Below are 19978 nucleotides of genomic sequence, written 5' to 3'. Positions count from 1 at the left end.
CCTTTTCAAACTGCTTTATTACCTTTTTAAATTAATATAAAAATGTGATATCAACTGATTCACTCTTTCAATGAAGGAACTCAGCAATTGATGCCCACTGACTAAAAACAATGTTGCTATTCCTTATTGTGGAGAGCCCTTGCTTAGCAGAAGCATAACTGGAAATCTATTCCTATCCGTCACTGACTTAAGGTTACTTTAGGCAAATCATTTAATTTTTGCATTTCATAAGAAGCTGGATTTCACAATGACACAGTACAAAAGATCTATCATACAATAATTAACAAAGATTCCTAATACCCTTGTAAAATACTCTCATGCTCATTTTTTGCCTGAGAATCAAGAAAAATACCATTTTGCAAAGTATAAATGTACTTAGCTGCTACACTTAGCTGATTCTTGCTAACATGCAGATAACATATCAGCAAAGTGATAAATCAGTTTCCCAGGGTACAGATCAGCCGTAAAAAAGTAATGCAAAAATAATCAGTTCAAAGTATTTACAGCAGATGGAGCTATATATTTTGCTTTGATCATATGTCATATCATATTCCAAGGTAATGTGTACAGTTTGGCTGGGACAGAGCACTGCCAGGAATGGAATTAGTCACTGGAAGGCATTTCGTAAATTATTGTAGTGAATTCTCTTGGAAATAATCTTTGTAACATCAATACAAAAAGCAAGTCAAGATTATTATTTTATATTAACTGTTTGCATGTTATTGCTGTCTTAACAGAAGTCACAGCTCAAGTCTTAAGATTTTGTTGATATCTGCCCAGCAAGTTGAAGGTACAAGTACACGTGCCCCCGCTAGCTTTTCTTTATCAGTCAGGTAAAATAGGCAGTGCAGCCAGATCACAGGTTTCAGTATACACTAGCAAGCAGAATAAGTTCGTGGTGTCCAGAGGTTATCCTTAGAAGGTGTGGGCTCCCACACAACTACAGTGTGCATACTGGTCCCCTGTCTGAAATGAACCCTATGCTTGTCTTTATTGCTATCACGATCCATATGGGTATATTTCCTATGCTGTACTTGCATCTTCTTTAAGTTACAAAAAGTATGTTTGCACAGCAAGGAAAAGAGAAATTATCTTTGCAGTGGCTAGCAGAATGACTTTTATCCCTCATTAGAGAAAATAAATTAACTACAACAGTTCCTATTCTGTGTTTGAATTCAACTAAAGTTTGGATTGCCTACTCTTGCAGAAATTTATTCTGCTCCCAAACTCTGAGGTAACCCAACTTGCATATTTGGAGCTCAACCCCCATAATCTGCTTGCAAATTCCTAATCACAGTCAGCTGCAAAAAAATTATTCAGTTTTTAAAAAATGATGAATTTTTTATTCTTCACTTAAGCAGTATTCACTACACCAGTAAAAGCTACCAGTCTCAAATTGTATCTTAAGATTTCAATATTATGGTACTGAAGTCAGCACTGCCAACAGGACTGGACCCAAATATGCCAAATCCTCAACAGCATTATCAATAATCTCTAACTACCTACAAGCTTTAGACATGGGGGAAGATGGTCCAATATCATCCAGTACCATCTACTTCAGGAGTGGTGATAAGCACATTGAGTGTGTGCAAGGTGACTTGATTTTGTAGCAAGGAATAGAATTCCCAAAGTATGATACCCACCAACCTTTAATTTTAATTAGAGAAGAAGCACTCCTAACTCCATTCCCCATACACTGTTTTCTTTCTCTATGCTTACCAGTAGGAGACAGATCATAGGTCTGATTCTAAACTGTACTGCATCTCTGTTGTACTTTGATTGTTTTCCTTTGCTTATATACTTCAAAGGAAACTAAGGTGTAGGGGGGAGAACACAGTAAATATGAATCAGTATCCTGTCTAGTCATTTACTAATCCACTAGTCTGGACATTTAGACACTTCATAGAAACAGGTCAGAAAAATTGAATGTGAGAACAGTATATGATTCAGCACATTTGTTTTTTCTAAGCTTTCCCATGAATCGCCTATACAATGCCAATTTCTATGCACTAATAGATAAACAAATCTTCATTTCCATAAAAATATTGAAGTTCATTCTGTTTGTTGATTGGAAAAAAAGTTTAGATTCTTCCTCTAAAGTGAAAAGTCACTTTTTGGGTAGGTGCATAAAAAATGAACTTCATGAATTCACTCTGTTTACTGAGATCTTCTCTCTGCTAAAAGGTGAATACAGTTTCTGTGCATGAAAATGCATAATAAGAACAAAATAGTGATCTCTCCTGAAATCAGATGTTTAGAGATATTTTCTTGGGGGAAAATGACAAACCCACAAATAACAATTATATAAAGGAAGCCTGTCCATTTATTTCAAAATTGGAGATTTTATAAAATAAAGTGGAACTATTCACTAGTAAATACTATTCATATTACAGAGTAACAATTTCTAAAAACAATTTGTTTTCTATTATACCAACTATACACAAGTATACATTTCTTTCTCACAAAAATTAGCTTTGAGCAACAAGTACAAACATTCAATATATACCACTGATTGAGAGCATTCAGAAGAAATGTATTTGAAAGTACTCAAAAATAAACTTTCTTCAGTATGTCTTCTGATACCAAATCCTCCCAGCATTTTTCTCATTTAAATAATCATCATTCCTGACCACTTGGCAAAGAGAAGCATGTATTTTAAATAGTACATTCCTTACTTACAAATGATTTCTTCACCATAACAGTCTCTCATTAACTCTTTAGCAAACAAGCACTTTACAAGTTAAACTTTAACTGGAGAAAATTAACAAGAAGGATGAAACAGTTTCTTCAGGATTCACACAGAAGAATACGATATCATGAAGTGGTATGCCAACTAAAATAAGCTTTGTTCAAGAGAAAAGCAGAAGTTGAATTTATCTGATTACAACAAATATAGAAATATATGACTTGTATAAGTTACTCAGTATTAAAAATTGTTGACTTCATTATTCTTCTCAAAAAGTGAGCAGCACATAATTTAAAAGTTACTTCACTTAAGGTCAGACCAGTCATTTCCAACTAAATACTAGTGATTATTTGTTATAGTCTAATATTAGCCATGGATCAGGACCCCACTGTATGAGTTGTTGTCTGGGCACAGAGCAAATATATTCCATGAATCTGTGAGGCTTCAGGAATGGTGAGTGAAAGTAATGAAGCTGCTTTGGGAATAAAATAGTACATGAACTGAACATAGCAGTGAAGGCCAGAACCTAGCATTTCTTGGAATGTTATGTTTTAGTATTTCTCATAGAGGTAAGGTTAATTATTTTTATTGCCCCTTCTAACCTTATCATGAAGAAAGAAATATATTAATCACCCAGGGGACAATTTTATGTTCCAGACTCATAAACTTAGACATTCTCCTGCTGGTGAGAAAATGACACAGTTTTCATTTTCCATTATTAGCAGTAGCAGCTGCCTGGAAAGGAGTCATCAAAAATGCCACTGAGGCAGAAGGAAGTTTTCCATGTCTCACATTCAGAGGAAGAAAGAAATACTTTGATGTTCTACAATTTCAGTTATGATAACAGCAAAGCAGACACGGCACTTGAGAAAAAAGGGTTAAATGTCAGTTCTATCTCTTTTAATCCTCAGCTAAAGGAGATTGTGAGCCCTCTGTGGCTACAGTTGTGTGTCAAGAGATGGACAGAGGAAGGAAGCTATCTCCTTCAGAATATGTCTTTTTCATATTGTTTGAAGGTGTATATAAATTCCATCCTCTTGCCTAAATAGCTTCAGCAATTTTGTGCTTTTGGAGGGGGGGGAAAAAAAAAGAAGCTGTAGCGCAGTTCCTGTCTCTATGCAAACTGGAACATGGAAAACCATGAGCTGGACAGCTTTAAATTAGCATTATCAGTGGTATGCAGAGGGGAAGAATTTGATGTTATTTACCTGACAATAACTGCACAATATGGAAATACAAAAACTTGTAAGGGGGTCCTCCATTCACCTTCACTGTTTATTAGCCCGACTAAAAACAAAGTGGGCAACTTATTGCCAGGGTAAGAGCCTTCAACTGTAAAGGTCTGGGAACTTTCAAAGACATATTCCAACCAGTAATCTTACCATTGTATTCCAACCATTCATTCCCCCCTCTGTTGCTCTCTTAATGAAAAATAGAAGCACATATTAACTTGCTAGAAAGAATAAGGGCTTAATCCTACAGAATTTATGCAAGCAAATCCTATCCATAGAAGGGGATTAACTGAAGTCAGTGGCACTGTTTGTGTAGGCTGTAATTGTTGGGATCCAGCTCTACGGCAGTACATAGGCTTTAGCTACTTCCTGGCCTATGTGTTTAAAGCTGATTTAAATCACCTCAGGGCCAGATCCTGTAGTGTGTGCTTAGCACACAGATGGGTTGCATTGACTTCCACAGAAGTCAAGGAACTGAACACATCACTGGATGCATTCAAGTCTGCGCTTGGCAAGAAGGGACTCCAAGTACTTAAAGCTAGCATAAGTCATAATGCCCTATTACCTTTTAACTATTACCTCACTAGATGGCTGAGTATGAGAGCATCTACACTGGTTCAATACATCTTCTAAAGTTCTGATCCTGGGGGGATGAGTGCAGAAAATCCTAACATCTGCACAGCACCCCAGTAAACTCAATGGGACACTACTTGGATAAAGAAGTCACAGTCACACTGAGCTAGAATAAACGGACAGTCATGAGAAGATGTAAAGGATTTAAATGTGTTTAGATACTAAATATCAACATGTAGAAATTTCAGCCTTAGGAAGTGAATTTAAGGGAAAAAGCTTAATCACTCAGTATGTTTTGCAACTTAAGCTGAAAGTTAACATCGCAAAATGATATATTGCTGTACAGCATTAAGAATCACACAAATGTACTTGATCATTTCCCGTATTTTTCTAGGCTACTGTTCATTAAGAAATCTTCTCCTATTTCCAGTTTCCAAATGGATGATGCAACTGATGCATAGCTTAATGTTTATATTCATTATTCATAATTAATAAATAAGCATATCACATACATAGAATTTTACAGGTACTTTTAAAATGGTTTTACAGTTCTATTAAATATATAGATAAAATAATCACTGCTATATAAAAAAATCTTTTTAAAACAGCTGAACTCTGAAGCTTTGCATAAAATTCTGTAGACGCATTCATTACAATCTAGAAACTCAATAAAAATACATTTTAGAGCTCAATCCATCAAAAATATTCATGGCATTGAAAGTGATTGTCATTTTTTACTGTAATTTGTACTTGCCCTATCCTCGTCTTGATCATTTCCTTCAATTTGGGAAAGGCTACGCTCATTTCAGTTCGTAGTTTATGTGACTGTTTAACTCAGTTCTTCAACTCTGCAGCATCTGCCCCCTAAATGTTTAGGGGTTTTCTAACTTTAATAGTATTTCTTTTCTTGCACTTTCTATAAAATTGCAATAAAACACTTAGCAGTTAAGTTACAGTACTAGAATAGCATTGAACCATACTCATATAGTTGTCTCCGAGTCTTCAAGGTGCTTCTGTGAATATCAAACACCTTTTATCTAGTGATCCTCACACACTTCCCAACACTTACACTTCACAATACTCTGCTACCTGTAAGTTTGCTTAACAAGAACTGGTTTTAGAAAAGGACTTAACAGATCAGTACCCTTATATATGTGAATTCTGCTTCTAAATCAAAATATCAAACAAGGTGAGTGCCAGCTTAGCACTTTTCAGAAAATAAGGCCTTTATTCAGAAAAACCTTTCTTATTCAGACAGGGCATAGACCTGGTGGAAGATGGAAGATGGATACATGAGTACTCAAACTGACCACCAGTCTTTAAAACCTCAGATACCTGAGGACAGTCCTCTAACAAGCAAGTTAAAAACAGGACGTTTTGCCACAGTGGATGTTTTACAATCAGGCTTTTAGACTCCAAGCTAAGAACAGGACTCAAAGTCCAATAACAAGCAATGTTTTCAGAATAGGGCTTTTGGAATGAGGGACTTGCACTGTGGGAGAACTTGCGCTGTGGAAGAACCACTCATTCGAATAGGGGCAGGCTTACGACTCAAAGGGCACATGTTATTAAGTGGGGGGAGCTTATGCCAGTGTCATTTGTGCAGTTCCAGGTAATGACAAAACTCCTACGGAGTACAGTATCTTTTCATCCACAGCAGACTATACCAGTATAATCACTCTTATTGCTTTACTCTGGATCCTCTTACCCATGGCATGGCTGAGTAAGACAGACTAGTTCTGTTACAGCAAAAAAACAACCAATCAAACAAACAAAAAAACCCCCCCAAATATAGAAAGCAGCTAAATGCCAAGTATAATGGATTTATCTAGAATTATTTTCATCTATTTTGCACATTAGAAACAATCTCCATCTCTTCATGGGATAGACCTGAAAGCACACTTCAGTTTAAACATTGGGTGAGATGATCAAGGTAATTGCTGCATGCTGCTTGACATTTAAACTGCTTGTTTCACTGCTTCAATCACTGTTCATCAATGGGAGGGAAGAAAGAAAAGCCTGGGCCTCCTCTTTGTTGGAAGAAAATACTGCATAATGAAATTGCCTACATCAATGCATTCACTTTTTTACTCTTTATGGACATCAGTTGTTTGTTTAGATGAGACACCCAAAGACCTCCTCATTATGATTAATATTCTTAGGAGAAAGGACAGAAGACAGAAGGGAGGTTGTTTTACTTGATTTAACTTTGATAGATTTAATGTTCTATGAAGAGTCTGTAATCCAATTCCAGATAATTTATCTTCAAGACTGAGAGACTTGCAAGAACCAGAGAATAGGACACAAAGGCTCAGAAAAGGTTGTCATAAACCAAGGGAGCCTATGAAGAGTAGCACATAATGAAGAGCTATTAACACTTTGCCCCAACTAATGTACAGTGCTACGTCTTGCTACTAAAGAGCTGCCATGCTTCAGCATAGTATTCACTGGATTTCAGGATGAAGCTATAAGGATTCTGTATTAAGTTCTGTTCTTTGGAGAAAAAGCACTAGCCCTAATGCTTCAAGGATATATTGTAGCCAAACATTCCTTTTATGAAGCCCACTGAAGTCAAACTTACGAATTTTCAAGTGGAAGCAGCAACATGACATAGTCTCATAAAGCATACTGTGAAACTAAAAACGTTCTGATGACAAATACTGACTTCACTAAAAGTTGCATGGGCAAAAATTATTGCTATCAAATTGAATTTGAAGATTTCTCTTTCCTCCTCTGGCTAAAACTCTAAATGTAATACCCTAAAGTGATCACTAATCTGAATAAAAATTAAAAGATGCACAATCGTGTCTATGGACAAGTCACAGAAGTTTCTTCACTTGTACTAGAGAGTAAATATAGGCTGTCAACATTTTTATGTATCAAGTTTTACATCTGTCATTTCTTCTTCTATTGTTTTGGGCACCTAAAGGATATTTCTAATCCTCTTACCATGACTTCTGCTTCAACATTGCTGCAACAGATTAGGTTGCCTATTACTTTTCATATCTTCAAAAGAAATAAATCTTCATATGATCTGATAAGGGAAAGGTGCAAAGGAAAAGGAAGCAGATGCAGCCTCAGAAGTGGGGAGGTACCTCTGTGGGAAAAAAAAAAAAAAAACAGCATCTGTTCCTGATAAAATTATTAAGCTTTTTGAACACCTTTTCAAAGATGGCTACCATCAGTAACGCACAAAAAATGTACTTCTTCAGGTATTTTCTACAGAAGAGTCTGGAATAAGAATTCCCCTGTGATCTAAGAAGCAGCTAGAATGTATGTTCTTCACACTTCTCCACACCAATTTGTTACTGCAAATTAAACATGACAGGTGCAGGACAACAATGAATTTGAGTCCTTAAAAAACAAACTCTCCTCCCCAAATAAAATCCAACCTGATTTTGATACTCCACTGGATTGCCATTAGAATTATATTCAATATCCTAGGTTAAGTAAATTCTGTACCTCCATCTCTATCAAAAAATCCATGAAAAATGTGAAAGACCATTTCAAGACCTGCCCTTTCAGATGGGCCAGATTCATGGGCAAATCAAAAACCACCCATCTTCCACAGCTGTAGGGCCACGTATCAGTAAATAAAGCCAGAAAAATCATTTTTGAAGACTGGAGCTCTGAACTGTTCTTATTTCTACTGATAATTATCCATTTTTATTTAGCATATTATAAAGCATATTATAAAGCAAGGCACAAATGTACAAAATTGCATCTACTAAATCAGGGTTTTTTATATATATTTACACAATTGTCATAATATAAAATGTGCTTAGACACAGTCAAAGCACAACAGTAGAGGAAATTAGGAGAACCTGATAATAACCACAAATACCAGGTCCTACATTTATAGTTGTGCTTCACCTGAAGGAACATATTCATATTCAGGTACACAGAACAATCAGACCACTGTCTTTTATTTTCCACACACCTCACAGAGATCAAGGTTTGTTGCTAACAAGCTGTGGAAGAAGTAAAAGGCAGTAGACCAGCACCCAGAGGAAGACAACGAGGTAGAACAGCTCTCGTTGTTCAGTACTCAGAGTCTGCTGAGTCGGTGCTGGAGTCTCACTTGCTTCCAAGTCTTTTTTCTTCCTGAAAACAGACAGGACAGAATTTGGTGAGAGACAGCCAAAACAAAACAAAACAACAACCACTGTTAACATGCACTGTAAAGACCAGAAGGCAAACTAAAAGACAGCAGTTTAATGAACTGTTTCAATCCAATCAGTTGGAGACCAAGCAAGACAACGAAGTGCACAATGGGCTTTTGCAATGCGTCTCCTTACGAGCCAACATACACAGCTCTTACTCCTCTGAAAACTCTGGACAAGTTCTCCGGTATTTAACTATATGACATTATAGTAAATTCTTTTGATATAAGCCAATTCCCATCAGTCAAAAAGATACCCTTTTACTTTCAGAATTATAAGCATAGCTTTGGGCAGCACTTATATTACACTTTTACAATTTTTCTTCTACACTGAGTATCTGACTTGACAGTAGAGAAAGATTAGACTTGCAGAGGGAAGGCATTCTCTTACTCTCCCCAGGTCAGCTACTTTTATAGCGTTTTATGTCAGACACCCAAAACTTTGAACAGAAAAAGCCCCAGGCTTCCAGAAACAAACTAGCAGGTGGGTTTTCAAGGACAACGCCAGAATTCCAACTGCAGTTCATAAAGGCAAAGCCCTATGGACTCTGTCAGTACTACTGAGCACTCACAAAGTGCTGAAATGTCCACCATGTGGGGAAAGTGCTCAAAATCTTACCTAGGCAGCTCAAGCCAAAAAAAGGCTGTTTAGTTAAGGTAAGATCTAGCAACAGACAAGCTTTGTATCTCACGCCTATGAGAAATACAGACCTCATGCTAGTACACAAGATTTCCATTTCGGTCTCCACCATTATAGTTAATTTTCATTTCCCTTTGTAGCACTGTTAGAAGTACCTAGAAGTTAGGGATTCCTTGCAAAAGGCTTTGTCTGCATAAAAACCACTCACCTGATGATTATGAGCTTTTCATCCATATCTGTCATCTTCTCCTCATTTTCACCAGAGGTTTCCTTAAACAAATTAACAAACACACAAATATATGGGAACACACAGGAATATATTTTATAAAAAGATAGAATTCAGTATCTCACACAGATCTGCTGTGCATGCATTCTATGCAGAGTATGTCTAAAGTCTGCTCAAATGAAATGAAAGTGGTGCTTCTAAATTTATTCCCAACCGCACATCTACCATGTCAGTCTGATACACAAAAAAGAAAAAGAAGTGTTGTGAATAAACAGGATTTTTGGTTTTTTCAACTGCTTTTATTCATTTGAATAAAACTCTCCTCATTCATATATATTTCTAGTAGCACTGACAGCATTACAAGACTAAAGCACGTGTATGAAATCTCAATTTCATTAAACATCAGTGACAACACTTCTTTAAACTCCAAGGTTAGAATTTTATTTTGTGCTGGGAAGAGACATACTCTTATCCTTGCTCAGTGTGGCCTGCCTGCTGTTGCTGCCTCTCCCCTCAAAATTAAAAAAACTGCATCCAAACCTCAGTTGTATAGCAGGCACTCAAGAAACCAGTATGAATTACATCTGCCATTAAGGATGCAGTTTCACATTACAACTGAACTACTTTAATGGTTATCTGTTGCTTCTGGAATAGTATAATATACTACTGCTACTACAAAGGAGAGGTAAAGAGCCCAGTTGTGATTAGTAAAAAGTGCATTTCAAGAGAAACTTAGCATTTTGGCAGGGCTGTGACAAAGATGGCTACACACATACAGAAAATGCACAAACTAAAAGAAACTGGAGCAGCAAATGAACGCAGCTTCAAAGAAGTGAAAAGTTGCAACTATATAATTATGACAAAGTAAGCCTAAAAATTACAATAGATGTAATCGTAGTATTAGTTACTCCTTTGTAGGTTTGTTCAAGGTTCAGTAAAGCTCCTATACACATATATTTGACTATATATTTGGGATAGTTACAAATGTTTGGGATAATTCAATAAAGCTTTTAAGCTATTCCTGGTTTAGGCATTAAAATTATTAGAAGTTGTAGAGCAATTGTGTTATCACAGACCTTAGATAGAGAGTATTTATTTTTATATAGAGAGCTTATATATACAGTATTTGAATTTTTGGAGTTAAAGAGAAATAGTGAAATAGTGAGAAAAAGATAAATTTCCATATTCTTACCTTTTCAGAAGTATTAGGAAGCCTTTTTCGGAGATAAACGCTGGAATCACTGTAACTAGTTCTGAAATGCATGTAAAAGCAAAGTTTTTAAATTAATAAATAAGTTTTGCTTTGACTTCAAAGAGAGCCACTGCAATTGTATATGTTAGTTTTAGGTTATGCAAAACCACAAATATGCATTCTTGCATGCATTAGAATATGGATTTGAATTAATTAGCAACATTATAAACAGTAGTTTTGAGAAAATCTGACCTATAACATAAAAATCCCAATGGCCAAATTTGAATCTTTTCTGAAAAACAGTATTCAATAGGGTTTTTGCACCTTTGGCATCATTTACATTTAAGTGAGACAGTATCCCAACTTACCAATTTTATGGTTGATCATTTATAAAATATTGAAAGGCATTCCAGGGCAGAGAAAGCTTGAAGAAAGATTACAGGTTTTTGTAAGCAGATTCTTTCAAATTTATTAGAGTGGTTCACTTACAAGCACTGACAAATTACAGTTCATGTTCCACTCAAACACATTGCTGAAAGACTAAATTAGAAAGTAAGAAGGAATAGAAATGAATAGAGTAAGATTAGCTGAGGGTCTCATTCACTTTTTCAGATAGAAAAAAGGACAAGAAATATGAATTAAATAAAGTAGTTCAATGGACTCATAATCCATGGACTTCATAGTCAATTTTTTCATCTACACCACAAAACACTTTATTGGAAAAACAGTTAGAACACAGCTGTGTTCAAAATGCTCTGGGATTCCAGTTGGTTTTGTGTGCTTTGACAAACCAAAAAACATCACAGCAAGGTCAAATCAAGTCCACTGGCACTGAATTGCTCAACATGTTAGAGAGCAACACAGGAAGATGCCAGTGGAGTCCAAATACACTGCTCCCAAAAGAATGCTACAAGAAATATCTGAAGGTCAGGGCACACTTTTTAAGACTAGATTCTCATATCAAGGTTAGGTGTATTTAAGACAAAGCTCATGTGAAATACCTGGTAAATTCCTGACAATCAGCAATTTCTTCCAGTTTATCTAGTGATAGAGTAGTAGCTCCAACTTTTGAAATCTGTAAATCTTCGATCATATTTTTTCTTTTTTCTTTCCTTTTACTACTTTTTTCTGGCATCTTCACAGCTTTTGATAAATCATCTAGATGGTCTACTTCAGCCTGTTTAAATTAAGAGACATTTTCCATTAGACAATGACAAGACTGATAACCCACCCCTTCCAGTATCGGTAAATTGCACATAGTACAAGATTGAAGGTCTCATTAAGCAGGATAAAAAGCAAATTAAAAGCCAAGCAGTGCTTCCAGCAAAAAATAATTTCTTGAAAATTATTTTGGATAACGTTGAGCTATAAAGTACCATCAACTCTTTTTACATAAGAAATCATGAATGACATGGGTTTTGGAATTTGACTTGGTTATTCCAGTAAGTGTCAAGACCAAAAGATGTCCAATCAACATGTGGAGTAACATTCAGATTCTCAAATGGACCCTTATTCCTGAAAAACACTATCTAAAGCTACAAAGCTGGAAAACATTTAAGACAAAATTCAAAATCAGTGTCTACAAGAAAAGCTGCAATAGCACATTGCCTAAATCCAATACAAAGTATAGTTACCAAAATTCCACCCTTCTCCTCCTCCTCCTCTTGTGTAGACAAACCTTAGCTTTACCCACCTGACTTTTCTTACTCAGACTGGTTTCAAGTTTTCATAGGCAAACTTACTCAGATTCAGACAGAAATTGTCTTTATCTGAATCCTTTCTATATCAACAATATTACTTGCTGTTCATCTCATTACAGAGCATTATTAAAAATACCCTCTAATAATCTTTTAGGCTTATGGATTATGCAGAAGCCTCAAACTGTTTTTAAAACATCAGTAAAATTCACATTTCTGCAGTATTATTCGGGCTTATTCTCTGTAGGCTGAATCTTTTAGTAATGTCAGATCTCCTCAGGTATCTGCAATCCCATTCCTTCCAGTAGAGGGCTGTGGCAAACAGTGTTGTGAAACAAGAAACCAAATATATTTTACATAATTAGTCTAATGAGCTTATAGAGCAAATGAAAAGCATTGAGTTCAGGTGCTAATTGCCCATATATACACAAGAAATGCTACCAATAAGAAAAGAAAGTACCTCAGGATGCTGGAAAATAGTGGAATCTTGAGGGCTGGTGGCTTTTTTGCCATCTTTTTCAATTTCTTTCTCTTTTCCTATTGGTAAAGCCACTTTTTCATAGGAAGAATTCATGTGACCGTTGGCATCCATTTTCTCCTTCTCTAGGTTCTCAGTACTCATTTCTGATGGAGAGACACATAGCTTATTCCCTAAAACTGACTCTGGAGCATCTTCCTGGTAGTTCTGCGCTGGGATCCCCTTCTCATGTAAAACATCTGTTACTGATTCAGAATAAGATTTGTCATTTCCAATATCATAATCTTCAAGATGAGGCTCAACATAAGCATCCAAAACTGCTGATATGGGGACATTATAATGTGGATAGTAAAAGAGATCATGGGGTATTACGGATACTTTTGAAGAACTGGGTAACACTTCAGCTGAAGACTCAACTTCATCACAGCTATCCAGGTCCTCTGGATTTTTAGGTACATCTGAGGGAGAGTCATCAGCTGTTTCATGCACTGTAGATAGGTCTTGGCTTTTGAGATTAGAATTATTCAATAAACAATGGTTAGTTTCTGTTGTCTCCAAGACAGGTGATTGCTTTGTATGTTCATTTTCTGGAAGTTTCAATATTTGCTCATTTGGAAGATGAAGACCGTATTTATGCATATCTTCTTGTTTTGAGGTATCTTCTGGTAAAAAAGTTGAAGCTTGGGGTTTGGTCTCTTCTACTTTATTTATGGATTCATCTGTAAGTATACCTGAAGTCCAAGACGACGGACTCAAAGAAGAAGTATTGGCTGACAGGCTCTTACTTTCATTGTCATATTCAGTAGGGGTTTCTCTAGTTAGTTCTTCAGAGTAGTCTTCAAAAGAGTCTACAGAATTTTTCTGATCCGTCAGAACAGCTGGAGAAAGGTCATTATTCTGTTTCAGTGGATCATCATATATGCCCCCTTCACCTGAGATCAGTTTATCACTAAGAACTTCCCAAGAGGAAATGGATTCAAAACTGACAGATCCTGTAATTTTCAGAGAGGTAGGCCTCTTAGGCTCCTTGTCAAAGGTTTCCTGTGAATCACCTAACGCTTTACCATTACATTTTTCAGGAACAGTTTCTGACTGGATTCTCTCTGGGGTATCATGAATATGAACTTTTGGAGGAGCAGGATGACTCCTTTCATGGTTAACAGTATACATATTGTCTTCACTTTCACTTAAAATCAAGATCTTGCCTTCCTGTTCTGAAGGTGTATCTTTGATGTGGACATATGTAGACTCAATTGGAAACTCCTTGTCAGGATCTGTAAAGTCTTCCTATAAGTGATGACACACCATTAGAAGGCAAATCATACTTTTTACATTTTACACTTCTTAAATGTTACGGAAAGAATAATTAACTGGCCCATCACCCCATTACTTTGTGAATAATCAGTTAATGACTCACTTATTTTGAAAGCAGGAAAACCAATTTGGCAAGTCAAGTTAGTGGAACAAAGCTCAACATCAAGAAGCCACTTGTACAAGATGATTAGAATGCAGACAAGCCTACTCCTCAGTAATTAATGTATTCATCTCTCCCTGCTGCACGTATGGAAACAGCTGACTTGGCTTTTTTGACACAATCCCAAACCCTGGGAATAAGATAAATCTAACAAGTCCAATAAATCTACTGTGAAAAATACTAATCTACTGGTTTGATTATTCAATTCCAATAGATTATTATTATAGATATACATATATATACACACACGTGTATATACATATACACACACATATATATATGTAGGCTTTTTCTTTGTCCACTAAAATGCACACAAGTCTTTATGCCAACAAATCTTAATGCTCACCCAAAATAATAATCTTAAATAGATTATTATAATAATTTTAATTCCCACAACTCTAATAATGACCACGAATTTTATCAGCTAGAGAACATATACCAACTGGAACCTTCAGTCAACAAACGAGACGAAATAACTTTACTGTATGAACCATGATGTATATGCATGTACTGAAGCACAAAAGGTTACCCAGCTACTCAATGGACACTGAGTCCCTTGGGAACCCTTTCAAACCAAAAAAGATTATGCTGAACTAGGTTCATAAGTACAATCAGCCTCCAAAATGTTTTTACAAATTAGGTACATCTCTTCCCCAGCCCTGATATTTCACATTTTTCCTCCAGTTTTCTGTCTCCTATCCTTTAATTCCTCAGTAAGTTTATCTTCTGTATCTCCAAAAGGCCTTTACCAGTCCCTGTTGAGGCCTAATCCTCGAAAGGGACTCCTTATTTCTGGTAAAGTCTGCATTAAATTTCTCACCCTTTAAACTGCAATTTACTCCTCACAGTGAGTGTATTTGATTGCTGTATGGACAAGATTCAACCTCTGGTATCTTGTGCGTGATACAATATCTGCCAAATTCAGATTGATTGTGGCCCTCAAACTTGAGAAGATAGAAGTCAAAAAAATTCAAAGCCCAACAAATCACCACAGATGAAGGGATAAACTTCAGCCTTACTCGGAGGCTAATATGCCAAAGTAATAAAGTCTTACTTAACCTCTGAAAAGTAATAGTGTCTCATTTAACTTCTGAAAGTTATGACTGGACATAAATTTTTAAATGCATAGCAATTCCCAATGAATGCCCATTTGACTGGATCTGACAAAAATGTGAAAAAATGAAACAGAATATGTAGTTTATTTTAAATAGCTTAGAAAGAAAACCTAGAAGATGAACATGACAATATCTGACTTTAATAAATACACCAAAGCCAATGAAAAAAATGACATGCCGTAAGAGTAAACACGTACCCCTTCCAGCTCTGGGAAGTGTTCCAGAAATTGCGCCACATATGTCACAATTGATTGTTCATCGGGTGATTCTACCATTATATCTATGGAAACAGACACAAGGTACTTACTTAGCCCACAGTGCTTCAAAACAGGCTTCCAGATGGACAGACCTTCAGACATTTATCTTGCCTTCATAATTAGAGAATTAACAGCTACAGACACGCATCTTTTTCTGACAAGACCAGATCACTACTGATGGCACTCTAAAGAGTTCTCTCCATCTCATTCACGTTACTTTTCTTCTCCACTTCCAAATGCATACTGAACCCCGATCAGGGTCACTTTTCATCCACCTGGATACTTCCATTTACAGCATATATATGTTGCTGTCACTAGACAGTGATCTTGAGGACAGCACAGAGATTTATTTTTAGCGGGATGGCCCACTCTTCTAACAGATGATCCATGAAAGCACAAATAACCAAACTGTGTTAAGTTATAAAAATCAAGGCCCAACACCATAACAGACTGCAGGAAAAAACACTGTAAGAAGAAGCTCTGTTTATATATATATATATTTATAGGCACATGTATAGTATATATGCTTATATTTACATATATTTCTATATTTACACATATATGCATATTACAAAGGAATAATTGGGACATGCAAATACATTTGAATAGGTATCTACCCATTTTCCTTGATATGGCAGTCATACATTTCATCCTGGAGTGATATTTAGTCTTGGTAGACTGTAGGCATTATGCAGTGGTGCTAATGCACTGAGACACCTCTCAGCACATCAGGATGCCAGTTAATGCCTGCTAGTGATGCAGATGTCACATAGCACCTACTTATTAACCAGGACCAGTGTGCATAGCTAAAACTAAGGTAAAATCTCTGCCCCAAGCAGCCTACAAATATGACTGGAGGCATAGGACTACAGGCCAGTGACCCATTCATTTTTCTCTTTCTTATCAATCAGCACAACACACTGATCACATCAGCAACCTAATCACTGGGAGGTTTTTGGTAGGTATGACAATGCAATGTTCATGAATTCATTATAATTTGAACACTATCTAACAAAGCTGATACAAGCGTTTTACCTTCTGGCTCTAGGAGCCGAGGAACACCAAGCTTATTTTGTGCTATGCTGAAAGCATCCTCCAGGTTTTCCCGAGCTGATTTCTCCAGTGCTTGCTTCATGTCTACTAAAGCAGAGTCTATTGCTTTTATGACAGCTAAGAAAGCGAGGCCACTCCTCCAGCTGCTGGCAAAATCCTGAACTGCAACACCGTATCTAAATGGAATTACATACAGTTTACATGAGAGTTGTGTTATAAAATGCAAAGTGCAGGCACTCATCATTTTCAAAGAGTCCTGAAAGTTACAGGTAATGTTGTTGAGTTATACCAGTCACATTTGAGATCATTTTGGATTTGGAAAAGCACAGAATACTTTCATAAAACACAAGGATTCACAAACTGAATCAGTGTGGCTAACAACTGACATAAACCTGCCTGTAGGAAATAGTTAGTAAAAACAAAGCCCTCAAGTACTAAGCAACCACGTTTAACATTTGCAAAACCAAATGTCTGTGTGACTCCTGATTCTGTGGCACTCCAGCATTTTAATGCCATATCTTGGGAAGATTGCCAACACTGAAGTATTTAAAAACATAAGCATAAATGATTCACATTTCTGAGTACTTGGCCTTCTATAGTGCAAAATGGTGCTATGCAAATGCAAATGGGGCCAGTATATGTATAAACCACAAGTGTGTTAGGTGCCCAAAACTTTGGAGGAAAAAACAATGACCACACTCGCAATGAAATACAGCCCCAGAACAGAAAATTCCATATAGATCATTGGATAAAAGGATTATGATCAAGTTGTTATGTTTTTAATACAGCAGCTACAAAATCAATTCTTCTCTTTTTATTTATTTTCAGTTTGTACCGTTAGACTAGACTGAATAAGTCTATGGCCTTCACTGCTCTGGTCCTCACTTTCCCCATGCCACCTCCCCGCTAATGATATTATCAGCTTTATTTTGGGACTAGAATTGTGCTTCCTCTACAGTCTGCTTTGGCAGCAATTAACTGTAGATCTCAGTGGGACAAGTATATCTGCGTAACGAGCACCTCCGCTTCACTGGAGATAACTGAGGAATGATGTGGCCCACAGGACTAAGTATTTAAGATGTAAATTTGCATCCTCAACACTATACACAGAACATTTGTGTTCACAAGCAGATTTGAGCACATAAATCTGTCAACAGACAAAAATGCCAAATATCCAGCTATCCAACTTGTGTAAGTTTGGACCACGCTCTTTAAAAACCTCTGGCAGTCATTCCTTCACAAAATAGGTAAAATACATGCAAAGCATTTACACATGCACTATAGGACATCTTACGCTAAAGTTTTTTAACCTGACAATAACTCTACCTTGCACTCTGACATAAAATGCTTTGGCTAAAGGATTGTGTTCTTCATTAGAGAAGAGATGGATGTGTTAGGCAAAGGAACGTTCCCAAAATGAAATACATTCACAAGAAGCAATCAAAGATTCAATCCCTTCCCTTCTTAAATTTTGAGGAAACAAGGATTGTAATATGGACTTTGTCCTTCAAAGCACTCTAGAGCACACAGAGCAGCTCTTGGCTCTGCTGCTGAACTTAGAAGGCAGTTTTTAAAGTCTTCCAATATTTTTTGTTTTGAGTTCAACCCTTACTCCAACCCTTGCCCTCTAAGTAGCACAAAATACCTATTAGATTGCAGAAAAGTCAGGAATAGGGGTGAGAGGAGCAGAGAGCGATCCTGTTTTAGAGTGCCAAGCAGATTAGTGCAAGTTAACATTTAACACTCAAATCATGAAGCCAGCAACATACACAGCTTGAAGGTCAGATGGTCTCTTTAGACACGTACATAGTCATATATCCAGTTGCAGTACCTTGCGCCTGCAAACTTCAAATGTTTTTTTTTTTTAAAAAAAAAGTAGTAATATACACATTAACCAGGAAAGAGAGAAGACTTTCAGCTTCAAAAGGACAGCTGGTAAAATACAATTTTCTATGACAGTTCACTAACTTACTTTCTGGTTTTCCTCTGAACCCAGATTAAAAGGGCTCTGATGGCTTTTCGCTGATCTTTCACTGTAACAGACATGTTTCTCTCTACATTTGGAGTGCTTGGGTGGGATGTGTCCGACTCCGGCCCACTGGGCCCGGATGACAGGCTGGAAGAGGACGAGTTCCTGTTGAGGTTGCCCGTGAGTTCTTTAATCTGCAATAAAAGATGAAATATGCAGTACGCCAATTAAACACAGGGCGAGTGGAGAACTGAATGTTTGTTTTCAGGCAACCTAGCATACTTTTAAGATAACAGGGCCATAAATGAATTTTAAGAGGTAATATAGGCCTGTCCACTGTAACTTTCAACTTCTATTGCACAGACCTAAGAGCCAGGAGTGGCAGCAGCCCAGCTGGCAACCCCAGGAGACATAAAAAGGCAAGATTATCAGATAAGACTGAACTGAACAAATTCATATTAAACAAACAAACAAAAACACACATGTTTCTGAAAGAAAAGTGAATTTAACCAAAATCACTCATTCTCTTCAACAAAACTCATTGAGTGAAACATTTTTAGTCAAGAAACCGTGACCTGTAACAGCACTCCTATCCTTGGTCAGCATTGATATTTGTCAATAACTTACTGACTATGCTGCTTTTAGGTCCCTCATGTCCCTTGCCGCCAGGGAGACTGATTCTAGTTGGACCACCTCTCCTTGTGAGTCCTGGCCAAAGGGGTACTGTGCAGCACTGGGTAATTTGAAGTGCTCAGCCACAGACAGATACAGTTCAGCTTGCAGACAGAGATTATTTTTGAAACTTACAGCCACTTTAGAGATGAGCCCGAGAGAATAAAAGAGCACTAGCGCCTCACATTCTTTTACAACAGTTGCAGAACGCCTCCTTTCGACTCTCCTTGTTCATTAAAATTTGGTATTGTCTAGAAGGTCCTTTTCAAAACACGTGTAAATTTGGGAGCAGTTTTAATCTGACTAAGACTGGGCTAAATAACATTTCAGATTTAATTCAGTTGTATCAGTTCCAAAACTTCAGGCTCTTTAAGATCTTTTATTTTGCCCTCTACATCAGTGGTGAGTGAATTTCTGCCAGGTTGAGCAAGTCTCAAGAGATCAGTGATGCTAAATGAAATTGCCCACCATATTGGACCAAATCCAGAAAAGGTTATTGAAAACAAACTATGACCTGGAACCAAATGCAAGAATTTGGTTCAGATCCAGGGA

General features: G+C 36.8%; 1 protein-coding gene across 2 annotated transcripts in view; it reads right to left on the bottom strand.

Moving 5' to 3' along the window:
- Window positions 1–2300: 2300 nt before the first annotated feature.
- CLMN (calmin) overlaps window positions 2301–19978 on the bottom strand; it is a 78619-nt gene continuing 60941 nt past the window's right edge. For both annotated transcript variants that reach the window (XM_026107674.2, XM_064512121.1), the window contains 8 exons: window positions 18758–18948; window positions 16768–16961; window positions 15673–15755; window positions 12869–14173; window positions 11713–11888; window positions 10712–10772; window positions 9502–9563; window positions 2301–8595 (listed from right to left, as the gene is read on the bottom strand). In XM_026107674.2, the coding sequence (XP_025963459.1) occupies window positions 8442–8595; window positions 9502–9563; window positions 10712–10772; window positions 11713–11888; window positions 12869–14173; window positions 15673–15755; window positions 16768–16961; window positions 18758–18948 (2226 nt within the window). In that variant the 3' untranslated portion in view covers window positions 2301–8441. The remainder of the gene's footprint in view (window positions 8596–9501; window positions 9564–10711; window positions 10773–11712; window positions 11889–12868; window positions 14174–15672; window positions 15756–16767; window positions 16962–18757; window positions 18949–19978) is intronic.

This window comes from Dromaius novaehollandiae, chromosome 5 (assembly GCF_036370855.1).
Source record: "Dromaius novaehollandiae isolate bDroNov1 chromosome 5, bDroNov1.hap1, whole genome shotgun sequence".
Lineage (NCBI taxonomy): Eukaryota > Metazoa > Chordata > Aves > Casuariiformes > Dromaiidae > Dromaius > Dromaius novaehollandiae.
The sequence above is the reverse complement of the archived record's forward strand: the minus strand, read 5'-3'. Positions and strand labels throughout refer to the sequence as shown.